Genomic DNA, 22,397 nt, shown 5'->3' with positions numbered 1-22,397 from the left:
TTTCTTAAGCACGCCGTCGTTTATTGGCAATATGGTTGAAAATTTTAAAACTTGAATGTAAAATGTGCTTATTGGTTGGCCATTTTCAACCAGCCCGTCAATTTCCGGCAAGCGCTTCCAATAATTTGATATTACGTACACGCAAAATTTAGCCTATTTGTAGTTCTGTGTCAAAATTTCAGCTCAATTGATCATAACAAAACATAGTTGCAACATGCCTATTGGCTAGTTTGTATGAAAATCGGCTCATTGTGCTAATTTAAAGGCCACCACTGTATGCCGTGTTTTTCTATGAATATAACATGGGTATTATAAATGTGTGTTTGGAGAAAAGTTTAACTTTCTAGTTTTCAATAATACTAAAGAATGAAGAATGTTCTCAAAATAAGATTTTATTGAAACGCGGGATTGTAATCACACAAGCATCTTTGAGTAATTGCGTTAATCGGAAACCGTAGATAGAGCTTCTTTCTCTATGATGCACGGCTTGTGCATTCAGGTTAATATCCGATGTCTTTCCTTTTTTACATATTCTGCACAAAATATTCCACCCTGACAGGATTTCCCACCGTTTTTTATTAAAGGGGCGGGGCAGAAAGCATATTTTATGTAGAATATGTAAAAAAGGATGGACTTCGGATGTTAATCTGATTGCATATATAGAGGTACCAAATATTTTTTACAGTCAGATTTTTGGAGCTGCAACACTTTACAAGCATATGGAAAGTAGCAAAAATCATACCAATCCGCAAACCTGGTAAGGATCCAACATTGCCCTCAAGCTACAGACCAATCAGCCTCCTTTCAGCGCTGAGCAAATTGTTCGAGAAACTCATTTTCAATCATGTGCTCAAATTTATCGAGGATAACAACATTCTCCTTCCGGAACAGTTCGGGTTCACAGCTATGGCCTTGCTGGACGTCGAAAAGGCGTTTGACAATGTTTGGCATGACGGAATTGTGTACAAGCTTTGTAACTTCATCTTCCCATTACATCTAGTTAAAATCACCCGTAACTACCTCCAGCAAAGGTCGTTTAAGGTATCGTTGAATGGTTTTCTAAGACAACTTGTCTTTCAGACACGTTTTCCATCATAGCAGGTGTTCCGCAAAGCAGTCTGCTGGGCCCCTTGCTTTACAGTATTTACACTTCCGACATTCCTCCCCTCGGAGACGGTTGCGTGTTTTTCTTGTTCGCAGATGATACCGCAATAGCCGTCAAAGGAAGGTTGCCTCGCGAAATAACGAACAAACTTCAACGATGCCTTAACGCCTTTGCTGCTTATGCCACCACGTGGAAAATTAAAATCAATCCCTCCAAAACACAAGCGATCATGTTCCTCCATCAATCATCGCCCAAACTGATCCGGCTTCCTCTTGTACTGTAATCATGGATGGCAGAAGGGTTGAGTGGTCTGCCGAAGTAACTTATCTCGGGATGTTGTTCGATGAAAAGCTCCTCTTCCGTTCGCATGTAGACAAAACTGAAGTCAAGTGTTAGGTGTCTGTATCCCCTGATTTGCCGCAGATCCCGCCTCTCAAGGATGAACAAACTGGCTGTCTACAAACAAATCATAGCACCTGCAATCCTCTACGCAGATCCGGTGTGGGAATCATGTGCACAGACTCACAGGAACAAAATCCAGGTCGCTCAGAATAGAGTGCTGAGGATGGTACTTGATCGTCATTTCGACACTAGAATAAGAAATTTACACGAAGAGGCAGGCATTCCCAAAATACATTCCAGAATTAACGAAATTAATACTAAATTTGTATACAGTAGATTTGGTGTATGTATATGAATTTTTATATAGTAGATTTGGTGTACACAGTAGTTTTGTAGGTTAGTAGTAGTTGTAAATAGTAGTTATAAGTAGTTTCCTTTTTCCAATTTAAAACAAACCAACCCCACCAAAGTGATCATTCTTTAAAATAGGCCTGATAGGACTAGGAACTGTAACTAATAATAATTGAAATTCAAAAGAACTAAACTTGAAAGGACGCATCTGTGTCACTTGATGAGTAATACATGTAAACCACACAAATACAAGAAATTAAGATAATTTAAAGTCAAAAAAAGTGTTTTACAGTAGTACATCACCAACAGAATTACATCAAAATATCGTGAGCGAATTTTTCTCAAATGTGTGGGTAAAATTACCGGAATTAAACTTTTTTTTTACTTAATTGTAGTTTACTGCAGGATCCAGTGCCACGCCGTCCGAAGCGGTAATGACTATTGTGCAGAGGCACAACAACAGCGCTGTTTTATATCTTTTCAGGTTCAAGCAGAAAGATGTGCAACCAAGTGGTACTCGATTATGACGACTCCCAAGTAACAATTCAGTAACCATTTAGCATCCACTCTGATTTATGATGGTTTATATGATGGTTATAACGGCAATAAACAATCCAATTAGTTAAAATATAGCATTTCAAAGTGTAAAACATTCCCGCTTAGTAATTCAGCTTTTTGCTGTTTTAAAAACCTTTCATAGTCTGGCAAGAAAGTCAAAAACTGTCTTATTTTAAAAATAAATTTAAACCAGTTATCAATCCCTCCTTAAAACTGTTCTGTAATTCAAGCATAAACGTCATAGCAATTGTTTATTAATGTCATGATAAAATACTTTATAAACGTGTTCTATCATTATAAAAGCAACCATAAAATAATTAGGTTTTGCATTACAGAAAAAAGCATTTATTTTTGCTTTTTAGCCTTTTTAAAGTGCATCACTAACGGTGCCGGTGGTGTAGTGGTAAGCGTGATTACCTCTCACCCCAAAGAGCCTGGGTTCAATCCCAGTCGGCGCCGCCGGGATGTTCTGAGGCATAACATCTCTGATCACGCCTTCCTTCGGATGGAAAGTAAAGCCGTTGGTCCCCGGTTCAAGAGTTGATGGGTCGATAGGTAGGGTCCAGGTGTGGGAGCTGCCTTCCTGGCACGTCGGTAGCATTGGTGCTCAGCACGGAAAACAAGATCGACGGAAAAAAACAAACCAAAGGAAAGTGCATCATTAACTCCCCAATTACTTTGTTTACAAATTGAGCAAATTGAGCAAATGGTTCCTCATAGTTAATAAATGCCAAATTTATGACAAGGAAATCTGAAAGGATAGACGAAGTAGGATGAAAAAATCAGGGCAATTTCAGATAAATTTACTAATTAGAAGAACCAGCACACCACCAACGACTGAACATCTGTCGGAGAAGAGTTTAGTGAGCAGGGCCCTCGAACTCATAAAACATTGTCATAAGTTGAAAAACATACCAGCCTTCTCGAGATCTTGCGATGACAATCGAAATAACAACCGACAGCAAACCACTGAAACTGTTAGTTAGCGGAGATTAGCTGGTTTCCGATCCAAAGCAGCGATTTTATTCGGCGAAAGACTCTTCGAAAATTTCATTCAACCGTACATCCTGCATCATTAGATGGTGCACTTTTGTAACCATCCAGAAGAAGGGGATCTTTTCCGGGAACGATTGCGCTTCCAGCTGTTCGAAATGCGAAATGTTGTAGAACAGTATCGCAAACTATCTGAGTAACTGCTCCAAATCCATCGGGAGAAAACCGCCTGGAAGAATCCTGCATCTCACAGCTCAACTATCGAAAGATAAACAAACTTTGACGTTTAACTTTTTGCAGGCAAACTTTGCCTCCATAAATGCTGCCATAAATCTGAACGGGTTAGGATCACGCAAAATGGCTGTAGATAAATACAATTCAGCCTGCAAGTTTTCTTCATAAAAGCCATTTTAAACCCTTATTAATTTGTTAAGGAATTCTTGAAAGCAAAACAACTTTTTAACAAATGACCCATGAAAATCAACTTTTATGCCACCGCCATATTACAATTAGTTTGCTTGTTTTTTTTACAATCTTCGCTTTTCAATCAATATTTCTTTAGATATAACTATATTTTGGTAAATTTAGCAATGAGCAAACATTTAAATTCGAAAATAATAAAAAAAATCTCGGTCAAGCTCGATCTGAAGAATATATATATTTTTTTTTTCAATGTTAAATAATTAGTCAAATCGACGTTCTACGAGGGTGGACTTAATTTTTTCGATGCTTTCTTGTACATTTCACATAAAATTTAATATGGCACTTAAAACTAGGCCACTTAATGAGAACTATTGTAATAAATTTGGATATTCAGCAAGATTTTTATACCATCAGTTTCTATTTTAATTATTTTGATAAGATCGGATTCATAAATCCTTTTCTATCTTGATTGATGCTTTCCTAGTGGATTCAGCATGCGGCTAGGGGAAATGGCTCGAAAAGGGTTTTTATTGTTGCATAATAGCTTTTGTTGTAGCTTTCAAATGGTTCTCAATGTGTTCGTCAATGCAGTAAATCAATCAATTTCATAAAACTTAAAATGTTGCTTGGGCTGGGTTTGGGAAAAAAAAGTTTATTTCAAGAAAACAGTGATAAAATTAACATTTGCACATTTTTCTAGAGTTTTTATGGAAAATTAGAAATGTATTTACTTTAGCACATTCGTAAAGTAATATCCTATCGATATTTTTTGATTTGCACCCCAGTACAGTCGACAAAGACTAAGTTCTACATCAAAATGCGCTATATATGTGAAATCAGTCTAATCAATTGCAGCAAATGTAACAAATGTACGTGGATTTATACAATTTTACAAATTTTAAAGATTGAAAATGCTTTTTTAAATGTTATTGCGGAAAAAAAATTATAATACAATTAAGTGCATTATAAATTTTCAATTAATTTATTCATCAAAGCATAAATGCGAAAGCTTTCCAGAGGCGTAATATATTATACTTTTTACAATGTTTATTAATACTAAAATTAGTAGAAGTAAATAGAAGCGCAGGCAAAATACTAGTGGCTTACACGACGTTACGGGCATCAATCTATTAACCAGGTAGGGTGGGGATCAAGGAAAAGGTATACAAGGATGCGATTGATATATTTATCTCCATCGCCGTTATACTGTTCATGTTCGACGATTGACTGTGGGAGATGCACTGCGATGACAGGCAAGTGCTCTGGATCTCTCTTGAGAGGCCGATGGTTTATTGCAATACTGCAACAAAGCATAAAAAAGGGGCTTGGGTTGGGACAACGATGAGAGGACAAACACTTAGATTGATGTCGTTTTTTTGTGTTTACACTACTTCGCTATTTGCTCAAACTTTAGTAATTTATCCGTCAAAGTTGATGATCGACAGAAGCAATGGCCACTTAGCAAATAGTCGCTTAAACAAAGTTTTAAACATTGGAATCATCAAACCAATAATGATCCTCGTGGAATCAGACACATTCAATAATTATAATTCTAGATGACTCAAGGACAGTCTTCAGTCAGTAAACTACACGAATGTTTTGCTCTCACTTGTTCTCCGCTTGCTACACTGCACTGAAGTAAATGAATTTAAGAGTTTCAGAAGAACCACTTATGAATTCTAGTCATGAGAAATCAGTATGAATTTTAAAGATTTGCCATATGAAAAATAATGTCGACAAAAAATAATAAAACTGTGCAGACTGGAACCAAACTATGGACGCTGAGATTACGGGTCCTGTGTTTGGATCACTCGTCTGTGGCTAATGGCATAGAAGAGCTACCTAATGTTAGACGAAAATCATTCATAAGTCGTGCTTATGAAATTCATATGTGTCGAGCCTTATGAAATTCTTAAGTCTATTTGCCCCGCAGTGATCGCGAAGATGTTGGAATTGGCTAAATCGACCGTGTGCAGTGTTCTAAAATGTTCCCGCATAAATGCAAACCATTGCTAGACCTTACCAAAAATGGTTAAAAATTGTTCATAATACATGCTAAAAATTAACTGAAATGGTTATGGAGCTTTACATGAACGTTTGTATTTGACTATGAACAAATTAATCCAAAAATTATGTAGACAGTAAATCATTGGAATTGACTTGTTTGTTATTTTTGTTTTTGAGATGTTGATGACGAAAAGCACCTGATTATATACAGGGGCGACCCCGGCGTATTGGTTAGAATCCATACCTCTCACGCCAAAGTCACGAGTTCAAATGTCACCCCCAGACAAGTCACCAAAGACCCAAGAACGTTAAAGTGAATATAATAAATAAAAAGTTCCAGAGTCAATTTTCAAATAGCTGAATCTGCTTTGGTCGCTCGCCCATGCATAATAACACCACGATAATTTTGGTAAAACTTTACCCTCTCTGATGGAGGTGTTAGTTTGTGTGGGCGAAGTTTCGTCAAGAGTTTTGACTAATAGACGATTCAATCGAAAAAGCAGACACGGATATTTGAAAATTCACATTTGGTCACTTTTTTATACTTGATTGGAATTTTAAGCTCTATCGTCATGATTACCAACCACTTGCCTTGTCATCTGAGATATCCTAGAATATCCCCTATCGCCAGCTCAAAGAGATATATCAAGATGTGCTGCCCTGGTTCACTCACAGTCTCTACTTTAGCTTTAAAAGTACTATCGTTTTAGGAGAGTAAGCATGATTAGTTCGACAATCGATGCTACCTGTGTGATGCTGGGAGGGTTTTTTTTAACGTTAGCAGCGCTGAAATAATCGATTCATTACCATCGGTTGGTGACAAACTCTGACAAACTGCATTTTGCGTAATGTCAAATCATGACCCTTTGATTGTTAGTTTACATTCGTAAATTCTTAAAAGTTAAAGAAGTATCATTTTTTGATAAAAGAGTTCAGAGAAAGAATTTTAATGTTTTCGAAAAAAAAAATAGCATCCCTTCATAAATAGAATGATTCGAGAAGAACGTGAATTATTTATCATCTTTCTACTTATAAAGTCTGTTCCAATAAGTATTTGACCGCTTCTTTTTAATTACTGTAGCGTCTCTAGTTGTCATAGCAAGGAACTGTTGACAGCGTTTTGGTCTGGAAAGATTGTTTATTCAGTGGTGAAAATTTCATCAGGATTCATACACGCGTTTACACACTCACGTTGAAAACTTACGATGAAATTTACGTAAAAATGGAATTTGGACCAATTCCGGGTCAAAAATGTTACCAAAACATAAGGGGGATGCTCCGGATAAGTTCAAATTAGTCTTTGCAGATAAATTCACTGGAAAGTTGATGATTTAGCGCCGCTGGTAGTGTAGTGGTAAGCGTGATTACCCCTCACCCCAAAGAGCCTGGGTACAATCCCAGTCGGCGCCACCGGGATGTTCTGAGGCATAACATCTCTATCACGCTTTCCTTCGGGAGGGAAGTAAAGCCGTTGGTCCCCGGTTCATGAGTTGATGGGTCGATAGGTAGGGTCCAGATGTGGGAATTGCCTCCCTGGCGTTAGTAGAATTGGTAACAACTATCTACCTACTCTCTTCAGACCTTTTTCTAGCTAATAAACTACCACACAAAAGCTTCATGTTAGAGGTTTGAAATCATTAAAATTTGTGGAAAGCTTAGAACACAACAATAGGCTTTTGATGTTTTTCTAAATTTAGTTAGGTGAAAGTGTGCGTTTGACTAGTACTGTCGCATTAATAGCCCTTCGCTCATTTTCAACTTTTATTCAATTGTCATACTGTCGTACTCTAGTGGAACTATCTACCTACCCTCTTCAGACCTTTTTCTAGCTAATAAATTACCACACAAAAGCTTCATGTTAGAGGTTTGAAATCATTAAAATTTGTGGAAAGCTTAGAACACAACAATGATTGTAGTCAAAATTGGACCTTCATTCCATTTTTTGCTGCTTTTTAGTTTAACACCTATTTTTATAAGATAAATATGATTAATAAAGTTATGAACTTTTCTGGTCGTTGATAGACTGATAAAACCACCATGTTGTAAATATATCCAGATAACCACGATGTTGTATAGATAACTTCAACAGATGAACAGATAAAAGAGCAGCACATTTGCTATCTTTATTAATTTACTTCAAAGCTGCTATGATTCTTAGAACTAATTTCATCAGCATATGGTGTAATCAAATAGCTAACCTCTTGAGCTAGGCTATCGAGTAGCTCCTACCCATAAAGTCACAAAATTCATTCACATATAGCACAAGATCACATCACATAGTTTTAGCTTTACGACGCATGGAAATGAGATCGTAAAGTGAATTATGTTTGGATGGCAGGAAATGCGAATTCAATTTCCACACAAAAATCAAATAATGTAAAAGCTGACAGATAAACAAAATTATAAAGTCATAAATCATACACCACATCAATGTGGCATAAGACGAGTTTAAAATATGAAAGTTGAACTTTGCGTTACTTACCGGTATGCAGCAACGGACACCCTTGGAGAAAGTACAACACAATGATCCAGCTTCGAAATAGGTGATTCAAATTTCTCGATAAACCCAAAATGTAAACAGTGTTTATCATAATTTAATCTTTGAGGTTTTCTTCCTTCCCGGGTTTTCTGGCTGTAGACTTTTACTTGTTATCACTTTGCCTTGATTGTTTCACTTTCACAGAACACTCTAATTTCGACATAGCTCACTAAACGTGTTTGGATTATAAAATACGATTATACTCTTCATGACACTCCTTTTGCATTTTTTCATCTTGAACCAGAAGCTGGATTACGAACACAATCTACTGTTTCTGTTTTTCTGAGCACAATGGCTAACGCCAGCCGTATTATCATTTTAATTTTATCCTTGCCACTCTCTTCTTGGTTGTGTTAGTTTCTATATGGGGAGATAAGAGGATTATTTTTGTTTTTATTATACAACATTCAGAGCTGGTGCGTTCTGCTATTGGTCTGCCTGGTTTCTGGTAATTGTGATCGCATGAGCGTGACGTCTCGTGTCCAATGGTAATAGCAACTGTAGCAGTCACATCCAATCGCTTAACCCCCTGCTATTGGACAGCAAGACGACAGAGAAACAAGGTTATAAAGCTCAATTTATCGTCAGAAAATGTTGTTCGAATTGCACTGACATTGTCGCTCAGCAAAATTACTTCGATGGATATACCAGACATGTATTTCATTGCTTTTTTTGGTACATGTTGGCAAAGTCAATTGCTTACAGCAAGGAAAAAAACATGAAAACGTAGTATAACGCGTATCACCACCAGGCAGGCTGACTGCCAGACACAACATGAGATTAGAGATAAATGAAACATACAACATATAATTCGAAAGCCTGCATTTCTGGGCCATTACGTTGGTGAATCTTGGAAGCATATTGGAATTGGCCTGTAAATATACCCTTGGTACACACAGTTGGTTTGTTCAATTGCTTCAAATCCTTTTCATAGCAGATTTGACCCAAATGTGCATATAGGATAAAGCGCTGTGAAATGTGTCATGTTTCTCCATACCGAAGACATGCGAAAAGATTCATCCAAATCGAAGGGCTCTTAGCGGTGTTGATTGCTCTGAAAGTATGCGAGCATGAACCATGAGAGTATGTTTACCTTAAATTCAATGTGCGTATGTTTAGCTTCCAGCGGAAGAAAAAGAATTGCCTATTCCCGAATGCTTTACAAAACATGATCACTGATTACTTTTAGTGAAAACGATGTAAGTGATATTCAATAATTTCCCATAGTAATTCTCCAAAATCTCCATATATACTTCAAGCCATTTGCTTGACCTCTAAACCTTCATCAATCTTTACCAATGTTGGTGTTATGGATCAAACTGGAGGAGGACCTTTATGAAATTTAACACTTTTTTGAAAATGAACCACCCTATTGACCAACTAGATATAGTTTTGGTTATTGTTAGATGAGTCTACATGAAGTTTGAGCAATTCTAGGCAAACGCTATTTATTTTACTGTCATTTATCAAATTTTAATTCCTCAAAGTACAATGAACTGAACCAACCGAAAATGTGTACATTTGTAGTCAAAATAATGATCTTTGAAAAGCTTTTAAAATTCAGAAATGGCCGTCATGGTGGGCCTATCACTTCAATATTTCTAAAGCACACATCTTGGACACTGTTGCAACATCATGCGTGAAACTCCCTCTTTGCTGCATTGCAATAAGCTAACGTGGAGTTCCAGTTTCATTGTTCTATGTTATGTGATTGCTGATATTTGTGATCTTGAAATGTCAAGGTGACAGTGAGATGAATTGGAAATAAGTTTTCACAGCGATTCACCTTAAGTAGACTAAAATCTGTTCACTATTATTGATCTTACAATATAGGCTATTTTTTTTTTCATTTGCTGCCAACAGTTTTCTTTCAAAAATTCCTATATTATAGTGTATTTGAATCTTTTTTGACTAACGGAAGTCACCATCCTGAATTTAAATGTGTTGTATTAGGAATACGGAAAGTAGATATTCAAATTATAACAAATTTTCACAAAAAAAGTCTAATATATCCACCATTCGAAATGCCCTCAGTACATCGCCAACTTTGCCAACCTTACTATTTCGCCGCAAAGCAATGAACGGTGCGTTCCGTCCCTCTTCTTTGAACACTGAGGTGGCATTCAAGGAGGTGCTCCTCGAGTGACACCTCAGTGTATAAAAAAGAAAGGGAATGGAATAACGTTGCGAAAACGAAAACAAACGAGTGTTGAAAGTTCTCGATAGCGGCGCCGGTGGTGTAGTGGTGTGATTGCCACTCACTCCAACAGGCCTGGGTTCAATCCCAGTCGGCGCCACCGGGATGTTCTGAGGCATAACATCTCTGATCACGGCTTCCTTCGGAAGGGAAGTAAACCCGTTGGTCCCGGTTAATGAGTTGATGGGTCGATAGGTAGAGTCCAGGTGTGGGAGCTGCCTCCCTGGCGTCGATAACATTGGTGCTCAGCACGCAAAAAGCAAGACCGACGGAAAACAAATCAAGGAAAAAATAAGAAAGTTCTCGAAGGACGAAAATTGGATATAAGCTGCCAACCACTTGGAAAAGGTCTTTTTTTTTAGTTTGTGGCTGAACGATTCCAGACACGGTAGCCCGCGTTTTGCTCCTAACGTCATACGAGGACGACCAACAGTGTTATTTCGTGTTGGAAAACAACATCCGTAAACATTCATGCACGTAAACTTCCTTTTCAAGTAAACCAGCAACTTGCAAGAAATGTTGCATGCAAAGATCGACGGTTGCATACAATATATGAAATATTGCATGACATGTCTAATAAATTTACACGATCTCTAATGTAGTCTTGCATGCTTGGCATACACAGTTTTGGTCACGAACTGCTCATTTGTTAATAACTTTACACACAGTTGACGGAACATAGTTCTTGTTGAAACAGTAGATAGAATAGAGTGTAAACTTGTTATAGATATGTAAAAAAATGTAGATTTTAATGCTAGTAGTAAACTGTATTTGTTTTTGCGTTGCAAAAATGAGGTGAGAAATGCTCACTACACATCTCGGAATGTAAGTGTTAAATTGATTAGTGTTGATTCAAATGTTAAGCTTTATCTAATCTTCACATATCTACAGTAAACTATGAGCCTAATCTATCAATTACTTTAAAGAAAAATAAATTTCAATATCTGAGTGAAAAGTTATAACCAAATGAGCAGTTGGTGTGTACAACTGTGCATGCCAAGCATGTAGTCTTGTATGATGCATGACGCTCCATTTGTTACACTACTTTTTCGAACTGTGTGGTTCAGCGTAGTGCCACGATAAGTGAGCAAAATCTGCACAGAGGAGTAGCTGGAACAAAAACCTGGCCAAAATAAGAAAACAATATTTTCTTGATTTTGCATGCTTCGATATTATTTTTTTTTTTATATATTTCAATAGATTGAAAAAAATGTATTTTTTATGTTTTTTGTGCTGTTTCAGACTTAAAAAAGATGTAGAATTTTGCGCGATAAGATCATATGATTTATGGACGAATGAATGTTCACGTTATTATGAACACATTGGCATTATAATCTCGTCCGGAGTCGTCCGTATTGGCATTTGCGAGCCATTTGAAAATGGCATGTTTTGCATCATTTCGTGGCAAAATTGTATCCCTTTACTTCCAGAAAACTTCCGTAACACAACGGTTTTCTGCAGATACCTATGACAAACATACCGAGTACTACCATAGAGGTAACTCTAAGACTGGTAGGTCCCGAAGAAAATCATTATTATTTTTGGCTCACTCAGTACCAGAACAACGGTCCCAAGCAGTCCCAAGCTATTTCACTCACCCCTGCATGTTCTGCATGAATCCACACACCCCTGATGTTATCTGTCAAACTTTCATAGCGAATCAAAACAAACATAGTGTAGTAATAGAATTTCAACTAGAATAGGGTACGTTAATCGTTTGCTTGGGACCAATAGGCTACTAAAGTGGTGAGCCAATTTAAAATCGTTAGTTTCGTATTGATTGTTGGTACTACTTCTGTCCTTATTTAATCTATTACATCAATTGTGGTACTAGATTAAAATTATACTTCAGTAAACTACTCCCGGTTTGATACCCATGACCAGCATCATTTTACTAATGTTGCTAAGTTTTTAAATCTAGTACCTCAATTGATGTACTAGAATAAAGGAGTGTAACGCTAGAAAAACCATATATCATTAGTTTATTTTTATAATTTGTGTGTGTAGCAAGAGTAAGGTTTCTTTGCCTTGTAATTCAATGTTTATGACAGACCGTTTACCCCATTAAGTATTTCACTTTTCAGGTGGTGTAGTGGTAAGCGTGACTGCTTTCTAACACCCCAATGGGTCTGGGCTCAATCCCAGTCGAGGTCGGTGGGATTTTTCTGAGGCATAAAAATCTCTGGTCACGTCTTCCTTCGGAAGGGAAGTAAAGCCGTTGGTCCCGGCCCATGTGTGTTGTGAATGGGTGCGATATCCTTCGCAGGTGTGGAAGCTGCCTTCCTGCACATTCGGTTGCCGTCAATGGATGGCAATCGATGTCCGTCGGTGATTGGCACTAGATTGCGGAACAGAGACCGACGTTAAATAAAGGAAAAAAAAAGAAGATTTGGTTGTACTACTCTCTCATACACACACACACACATACACACATTTACCCATTCGATTTTACATACACATAGGTTCGTTCAAGCTAAAGTAGCAGAGCGTCATAGCTGGCGATAACGAATGAAAATAAAGCAGAATCTGTGCACGGTAACTGCAAACTACTCAATATTGAATACAAAGTACGCATTTTCGAGCGAAAGTGGTACTACCCAATAAATGAGTAAAATTTTAGCGCAGTTGTTGGTTTGATTGTACGAAGATGTATTTGTATATTATACGAATAAGGTGTAATATTTACATTGCGCCAGATGACAGGAAAAACGAATGTTTCGTACCATTTATGAAAGATGTGTTGTATGTACGATATTCATTTTTACGAAACGGTGAAATAACGAAAATACATTTTCAGTGTATCAGAAAAAGCAAGCCGTTCAGCATTGAAACGCAGCAAATGCTCAAAGTGGATGCCATCGTAGGTGGTCAAAATACTGCACAGGACGAAGTTCGCAGCGACTCAGATGAAGATTCTAACTAATAGAACGTAAGAAATCGCAAGTTATGTTATTAAAACTTTCGTTAATTTTTATTATTTTTTTTTATTTCAGGGCAATGATTCTTGAATAATTTCTTTCGTCTTTTTTGTTAAATAATCCTTATATTAAGCAGAAGAATAAAAAAAATCCAATTTCCAAAACCCATTACTTATTTTATTCGTATGGTTGATGAAAGGCCAGATATGCACTGCTAAGTAGATGAATTTTAAAAGTTAAAGGTAACAGGAGTCTAAATACCTATTATTATTAAATATTTTAATATATATTAGCAGAAAATTGCTCAAAACCAGTGAATATAATTTTGGTTTTGTTCCAGTTACTCCTCTGTGCGCCGTCAAACGCAACGAGCTCAGCAAAATTAGGATGGGAGGAGATCTAACGGCTTCCAGCCTGGGTACAAAAGGCACCGCGATCAGGCAGTGGGCCGTATACTACCGTATCAAGGTAGTATCCGTAGCGTAGACTTTCTGAAAGGCGCAATGACATCAATTAAACTACGATAAAACGTCTCAATGATTCAATGAAATTGACGAGAACTTGGCATTGCACCTGACGACCGCATGCCCAAGAACGATATTTTTTTATGTATGGACCACGATTTTTAATTATCATGGTTTGATTAAATTTTCGTTTATTATTTGTATGATTCGCTTTTTAATTATTGTATATATTGTGTGAAAAGATATGGGCTGTGGTGTGGTCGGCATTCGTCTTTAGCTGCACAGTTCGAAAAAGTAGTGTAAATTTTTGTTCAGTATGATGCACATAAATGAAGCGTCACATATCATATAAATTTACATTATATCTCATGTAAAGTTCTGAGACAGTTCATGCAATGTAGCAAATATTGTATACAAAAGCCCATTGTTGTAAACAACATTGTTACAAGTTGCTCGGTTGCGTGAAATGAAATACAAGTTTACAGAATTTTTATCTGTATGGTTCATTCAGGCTTTTCCAGTATGTGGAATATCTTACGACATGTCTCATAAATTTACATGATCAATAATGTAGTTTTTTATGATACTTGGCGCTCCACTTATGTGCATCATAGTAACAGAAATTTACACTTCTTTTTTGAACTGTGTTATATACTGCGAGTGGCAAATTCGCGATGTGTGAGTATAAATGATTAGAGAAAAAGGATGAGAAAATGATAAGGAAAGGGAAATGAAAAGGACATGTTAGGGAAGCAACGGAAATAAATGTGTTTTCCCTAACATGTTGGTCCAATCAATCATTATTTTAAAGATAAACCTTTTCAATTAAAACAAATGTATATGTTGAAAATAAATTTGAATCAAGTTAAATTGCGTTTCAAAGAACAATACTTTGATTACAAATGTGCAAAATTTTAGTTGTGTCGGTTCATTAAACCTTTAATAGTTTATCAACAAATCAGTCAAAATTTTAGAAATTTTGATGTACATCCTGAAAAGGTACAGCTTATTGTTACTTCGGATGTTATTCATCACCCGTACTAGCTGGTGATTGGTGGAGTGCCCCTTTCTGAACCCCAACTGTTCCGGAAGGAGAATGTTGTTTTCCTCGACAAATTTGAGCAAACGATTGAGAATGAGTTTTTCGAACAATTTGCTCAGCGCTGAAAGGAGGCTGATTGGTCTGTGCCGGGATTGCGGATTGGTATTATTTTTGATACTTTCCAGATGATTGGAAAGTAGTGCAGTTCCAAGCATCTGTTGAAGATAGCGGTTAGAAGAGACTGCACTTTCATGCTGAGTCTCTTCAAGATTAAGTTGAATATACCGTCAAAGCCTTCATGTTCTTGGAGCATTTCAACGCAGAGCAAATCTGTTGATCTTCGAGCGGACTTTGGATATTCGAGCCAAGCAAATGCGATGAAGCGACATGCTCGCCGATCGCATTTGCTTTCTCCTGTGGAATGATTAAAAGCCGATTCGACTCTGAGAGGTGGAACGAATTTGGAATGAGTTTTCAAGACCTTGGCTACCTCCCAGAATGGTCTGGAGCCGTCCAGATTTTGGATAACACGCCCAAATCTTTCATTTTGGAGTGAGTCCATTCTGGAAGCAGTCTGCCTGTTCAGATCGGCCATTTCACGTTTTTTGCCCAGATCTCCAGTCCTCTGAAACTTGCGTCTACGAACATTTCTCTGGCGAATCAAGAGTTGGGTGTGGGAATCAATGGCAATAAACTTACCCCTCACAGAAACTCGTCGAACGCACGCCTCGTCAGCCACGGTTATGGCTTGGTGGAGTCCCTCCAACGCTCGGTCGATGTCCTCCACGGTGTCAAGCGGCGGGTTTTCAATTATGTGCCTGTCTACCACGCGTCCAAACTGGGCCCAGTTTACGCGGTGGTAGTCGGTATGCACTTTTTTTTCAGGAACAGGTCTAGCGTCGATGAGTTGCCCGCCGGTGAGATGAATGTTGGCTCATTCGAAAACCAAATGGAGTACAGCCCATACTGCGAATAGTCAAACAGCAGACGACCGTTCTGGTTCTTCTGGTAGTTCCGCCAGGCCTCATGGCGAGCATTTAGATCTCACCCAACTACGAAGCCGGAGCCGGTACGGGTGATGGTGGACAGGTCCTTCTTGAATTTAACCGCTAGTCACTACACACTGTCGAGGGCAGTAGACGGCGATGAACTGGACGTATCCAGTCGACGACTCCACCTCCACACCAAGGGCCTCGATGATAGAGGTGCGGATATAGGACAGAGTGTGGTATTTTATTCGTTTCTTGACGACGACCGCAACCCCCCCCCCCCCCTTTTAAGCTGGTGCGATCAAGCCGAATAATGTTGTGGTCAGGAAAATCAGAAGTTGGCACCGGACTTTAGATGGGTCAGGGTTATAAGGCCCACGTCGATGCTGTGCTTGCGGAGAAAGTCGGCAAGCTCAACCTCTTTTGCTCCCGGCAAGCATTCCAGGTGATGATAATAAGCGGTTTAGACGCCATACTGGATGATGAACTCGCGTTTGGAGCACTGCCTGTCGGAACCTTGATGTGCACCACCACAATAGGCGCATTTTAACGCCACGGCTCCATCCGCAGGGCAGTCAGAAGTGGCGTGTGCGTGAGTGCAGTTGCTGTAGCGTGGTTGTTGCAGTTGCCATTGAGCGTCACCGTCCCTTTCTAGAAGTGCATCAGGAAAAGGAAATCCGGGTACATCTTCAAGTTTTCATCTCTCCTCGTCATCCGAAAGACAGCGATTGGAGCCAGCTTGTACCGGTCCTTGATTTTGGCTTCGATCATCTGGGGTCGAAGTTTGGTAGGCCTCTAATGACTACCTTGAAGGGTTTCTCACCGGGAATATCATGCGTAAAGAATTCCGCCTTGGAATCCTTCAAATTTTTTACGGTCACCTCGTACTCCGCTTTCGTATGGAGCATCACCCTGGTGCCGATCCTGCCGAGCTTAAACTCCACTGTGATGCCCAGCGATGTTAAATTGCCGATGAGGGTGTGCAGTGGCACATTCTTCACCACCAGTGGAGGAAGCTTTAAGTTTGCCCCACTCGGGCCAGCAGAATTCTCATTGTCATCGGCGTCGCCGAAATCACCGATGACGCTGACGTTCGTCGCGGTAGCATCGTCACGTCCACTCGTACCATCGAACTGGCCCTGATTTTTCTTCCTTTTCTTGATCCGCTTCAGCGTGACTGAGGTGGTATTCCCAACATCGGTGGGAAGAGTAGCGTACCTATTCGAAATAGGTACACTCATGCTACCCTCACCGCTGTTTTTCTTCTCCGCAGGCTCCGAGAGGCGCTTTCTTCTCATCACACGAAGCGACCAACAATACTAACGACGAGATTAAACTGCAAACGTTTGGAACAAACTAGAAACTTTCGAACAACTCGACAGAGAGAGCAAAAACCGAACTGTACTGCTTGACGCGATGTTGGGCGATCGATATGCACACGTCCGAAGTTCCAACGGAAATGCGGCTTCGGCTTGTTTCGTTTGGGATCAACTATGTGATGGCTGTGTTAGGAAAGACACCTTGTGATCTAAGCATATGTATGGGAAATTATGATGCGGTCAATTTTAAATAAATTTCTTAGCTGTTTACCTATTTTCATTATTTGTACTATATGCCACAAAATTCCTGAATGAAGCCACCATCGAATGGAATATTGCATGACATATTTTACATTAATGTTTTGGAGAAATATGCGTTCAAAACCTGACGCTTTAGTTACATGTTCATTTTTCATACTCGCAAAGTATACCACCATATAGAAAACAAAGAAGCAGTGAAGCTCTATTCAATCTAATGGTCAAACACACCAGCATGGTATAATTTATTTGAATAATTCCTTAAATTTAATTGACTTCTTGACAAGCTATTTAATTGAGGACTATAACCAATTAATCAAATTATACGAAAAACAAACAATATAATCAAATCATAGACATTTATAACGAATAGCAGCTCGAGTACCAATAAATCTCAATAAATTAAACAACGAACATAAACAGCAAAGGGAATGTGCTCAAAAAGTCCACAATTTTATGAAGTACGCTCACTCTCTGCATCATAGGATGAAATTGGATAGTTTTATTTCGATTTATATGGAAGTCTAGTGCCAAAATTTTAGAGATGAACTAGCCTAAGGCTAAAAATCTCTTTAATAAAGAATTAAAAAAAAAAAAAATAGCGCCAAAATAATCAAACCAGCATTGAATCGAACATACATTACACACACGAACTCATTGACAATCGTTTACAATTGATAATTACACAGAATATAATACAAAGTAAGGCTTCGTGCATAAATTATGAAACGCATGGAAGGGGTGAGGGGGTCAAGCTTGCGTTACTTATTGTTATATAAGAAGATGGGGGAGGAGGTAATGGGCAATGTTACGTAGCAGATTGTAGCGTAGTTCAATAAATCCATGCGATATCCTTTATATCACAATAAAAACTTTTCAAACTGTTAATTGAGATTTTTTCTTCAATATTGAAAAAAAGGATGGGCAGTAGAGTGATGCAAAATTTGAAATTTTCGCTCCACAATACTTAAACGATTCCAAATCGGATCCTGACTAACCTCTCAAAATTTGAAACCATTTGGTGAGAAACTGAGATGGCACAAACCATCTGAAGTTTGTATGGGAATTACTATGGTAAAACCAAGATTTTTGTTCATGTCTATCTAATAATTCACCATGTCGGTCTGCTTCAAAAACTTTCAACTGTACTTGTAGGAAATTTTCTCAGCTACAGCTTTGCTCAATATCACTTTTTGATTAAATGCAAAGATCGAAAGTTATCAATGGTTCAATGCGCAGATGTCTTATGATCATGCTCAATCAACTGCTCAGCAGGCAACATTGGTGTTTCCGGGGCGTTGAATAGAACACAAAATCATGGCTACTATGTCACACTGCAAAATACAGTGTTGCCTACAGAGCAGCTGCTTGATCATGTCATAAGTTTACCAATCTCTTAAATAATTAATAACTTTTTCCTGTCTCGTTTTACATAGAAACGATCTAGAGCAAAGTTATAGCTGAGAACATTTTCTATAAGAATGAATATCGAACTGTTTTGCAGCTCAATATGGAAAAAGACTAGATGGCAATGAACAAAAAGTTGAGATTTCCCATAGTAATTTACATGTAAACTTCAAATGGCTTGTGCGAAGTCTGTTGCTAACCAAATGAGTTGTAACTTTGGGAGGCTAATCAGGATCCGATTTGAAACCATTTAAGCACTATGGAGCAAAAAAGTCAAATTTTGCATCAGTCTAATGGGCAGTGAGATAGCAATACGAAAAATTGGGAAGGGGGTCCAAAATCAGGATTTTTTGCGTTACGATATTTGTATTCCGCGCCTAAGCATGAAAACTTTTAGTGTATTGTTCAACTTTAACTGGCTATGATCCCGAGCAAAGTTTGAGATCAAATTTAAGACTATATTTGATGTTGTGGTTGCTGTCGTTTTGGTCATTTTAATGGTTAAAATATCAAAATTGTGTGCAAAAAAATCTTCCTGTGACATCACATTGACAACTAATTCTGCTATCAGTGAGAGAAAACTGAAAACACAATTTGATGTACATTTTTCCTGTAGATAAAAAAAACGAGTATTCAATTTGATATTGTGCTAAAGCAATAAAAACAAAACTGCAACAACATATTTTAAGAGCAAATGTAAAGCAAAATGAAAACAAAAATTGTTATCCAGTTTGTCAATTGTGTAAACTAAAATCAAGTTATGATTCCAGTTTGATGTTGATATCAAAATATGATTTCGATTTGCTGTCATTTTGATGCTAGACTTTGCTCGGGATCTTAGTTTATCTGAGAGAGAGGAAAACTTTTCTAGGATTGGTAATGATGCTTCTTCTTGTATACAAAAACCCTGGTAGTTTGAGTGGATTCCTTGTATCGCCAGTGGGCAGACTATAGCACAATGTAAAGCAGTTATGAATTGGAAAAGCTTTTGAGTGAAAATACTGCGTGATGGCCAAATCATCTTAGTTATGCTTTCTCCTCGCTTTTTGAATAGGCCTCAACCTTTTATTCATGTTTATCCAGTCACTACATACATAGGGCTCTCACAAACAGTATAAGCAGTGGGGAAATATCAAAATTCACTTTCCTTTATCCGAAGATTTTATTAAATGGAAATTTCAGTCAATCTGTTTCTTCGTTGTTCGTTGACGCAAAAGATGGGATATGCCAGTAAAAAGGCAAACAAATGTATATTTTCTGCTCCAGCATAAATACGAAATCGATGATTTATTGATTGAAAATGGTGCTTTATATCTTTTGATACCTCCGCAGAGTGGCCGTAGAACGGTAACAAAAAATGCTGTGAAAGCTACGACCATGAAATGTTGCATAACAAGCTCAATATCACAGAGAGATTAAGTGGAAGATATGATAGATTCCGTCATGAAATAATGGCAATATTGAGGCACGGGTTTTGTATCAATTAATTATTTCAACATTTGAATACTGAAAAGAGATGCGATTCAGTTTGTTTTTCTCTGCCTGGAAATAATGTTTGATTGTTACGAGCATCATATATCAATGTCACCAACTAGAGTTGTATCAACAAAGTTAATCAATACAATGCAATAACGCTTTCCTCACTAGCACTATTTGAATTTATCTTTTTGATTTATTTTCCGTTGATCTGTCTTCCGTAAGTCACAATGAGCGATTTTCTGATCGCCTCTTCGCGAAGAGTGAAGAGCTAAGAGTGGGTGAAATAAATAACAAAATCGCTGAAGCATGAAGCAAAATTGGCAGGTATTATGTGTCAAACACAAACTTCACAATATTTTCTTGTTAGGTACACAAACAAAATAATTTCATAATATATTATTATTCTATAATTTCATAAAACATTTTTTTAGCCAAAATGCATTGAAGGCCTCAAAGTAGTACCACTATCTGCAAATTACACCTTCCAAGACGATATCAAACAGAAGATTCCATCTAAAGGACTCGAGGTGTCCCCGAAACTCAGACAACGCACATCACTCGATACATCGTCACATTGTCAAATCGCGTCAATTTATCCGAAAATCCGTATTCTTTCATAATCTGCCATAGCTGATCTCGATCGTTTGTATCGTATGCTGATTAGAAATCGATGATTAAATTATTTGCTATTCGCGGCATTTCATTCATTTATCGCAAATCTCTCGCAAACAAAATCTAATTTTAACAATCAATTAATATCATATATCTGTGGAAGAGCTTCTATGGAATGAAATTAGTTTACGTGATATTTACGTAAGTAGTCATCGTTTACATTTGCAAGCTGGTCCGTTATAAAATATCACACTCAAATAGCGGTCAAACGGAATTTAAGCCACGTTTTCTCCCTGTAAAAGATATTTCAAAAAAAGGTTAATTCTTCAATAATACCATGAACAGTGTTCAGAAAATTGTTCTCAAATCTCATTCATCGAGCATCCCTGAGAGAATAAACTCGCGTACAAATCTGGCAAACAAATCTCACGATAGAGATTCTCATGCATTTTCACACAATCGAACTCACAGATCATTCCAGCTTAACTCATAAAAAGCGCTCAAAAGTCAATAAATAGCATGCTTATACATTAGACTGATGCAAAATTTGAAATTTTCGCTCCACAGTGCTCAAACGGTTTCAAATCAGGTCCTGATTAGCCTCCCAAAATTTAAACTCATTTGGTTAGAAACTGACTTGGCACAAACTATTCGAAGTTTATATGGAAATTACTATGGGAAAACCAAACTTTTTGTTCATTGTCTTCAACCCATTTTCCATATTGTTTTTTTGAAAATTTCTATAACTATTCTACGGTAAATTTTCTAAGCTACAACTTTGCGCAATATCGTTTTTCAGCCAAATGTCAAATTAAATTGTTATTAATAGTTTGAGAGATTGATAATCTTATGCCATGATCAAGCAGCTGTTCTGTAGGCAACACTGTATTCTGCAGTGTGACATAGTAGCCATGATATTTGTGCTCTATTCTTCGCACCAGAAACACCAATGTTGCCTGCTGAACAGATGAATGAGCATAATCATAAGACATCAGTGACTTGAAACATTAATAACTTTTGTTCCTTACATTTGATCGAAAAGTGATTTTGAACAAAGTTGTAGCTGGGAAAATTTTCTACAATCACTGCTATCATTTTTAAAAGCATCGTGATGTGGTGAATTGTTAGATAGATATGAACAAAAACATAAGTTTTCCCATATGAACTTGAAGTGGTTTGTGCCAAGTCAGTTTCTTACTAAAGTAGTTCAAATTTTGGGAGGCTAAGCAAGACCCAATTGGGAACCGTTTCAGCACTGTGGAGCGAAAATTTCAAATTTTGCATCAGTCTATTATACATGTTATGGTAGTTTTCCACTAACCATCAACTGATGCAAAAACAACAGTAAGAAACATGAATAACGCCAAAATATAATGCAATTCATTTTTGAACCT

General features: G+C 37.7%; 1 protein-coding gene across 2 annotated transcripts in view; it reads right to left on the bottom strand.

Annotated features, from left to right (window-relative positions):
- LOC135704411 (uncharacterized) overlaps positions 1-22,397 on the bottom strand; it is a 130,419-nt gene that overhangs the window by 78,781 nt on the left and 29,241 nt on the right. For both annotated transcript variants that reach the window (XM_065225860.1, XM_065225861.1), the window contains exon 2: positions 8,262-8,678. In XM_065225860.1, coding sequence (XP_065081932.1) covers positions 8,262-8,370 — 109 coding nt within the window. In that variant the 5' untranslated portion in view covers positions 8,371-8,678. The remainder of the gene's footprint in view (positions 1-8,261; positions 8,679-22,397) is intronic.

This window comes from Ochlerotatus camptorhynchus, unplaced genomic scaffold (genome assembly GCF_037179485.1).
Source record: "Ochlerotatus camptorhynchus isolate MF236.1 unplaced genomic scaffold, CSIRO-AGI_Acam_v1.1 ptg000240l, whole genome shotgun sequence".
Classification (NCBI taxonomy): Eukaryota; Metazoa; Arthropoda; class Insecta; order Diptera; family Culicidae; genus Ochlerotatus; species Ochlerotatus camptorhynchus.
Note: the sequence above shows the minus strand (reverse complement) of the source record. Positions and strands in the feature narration are given on the sequence as shown.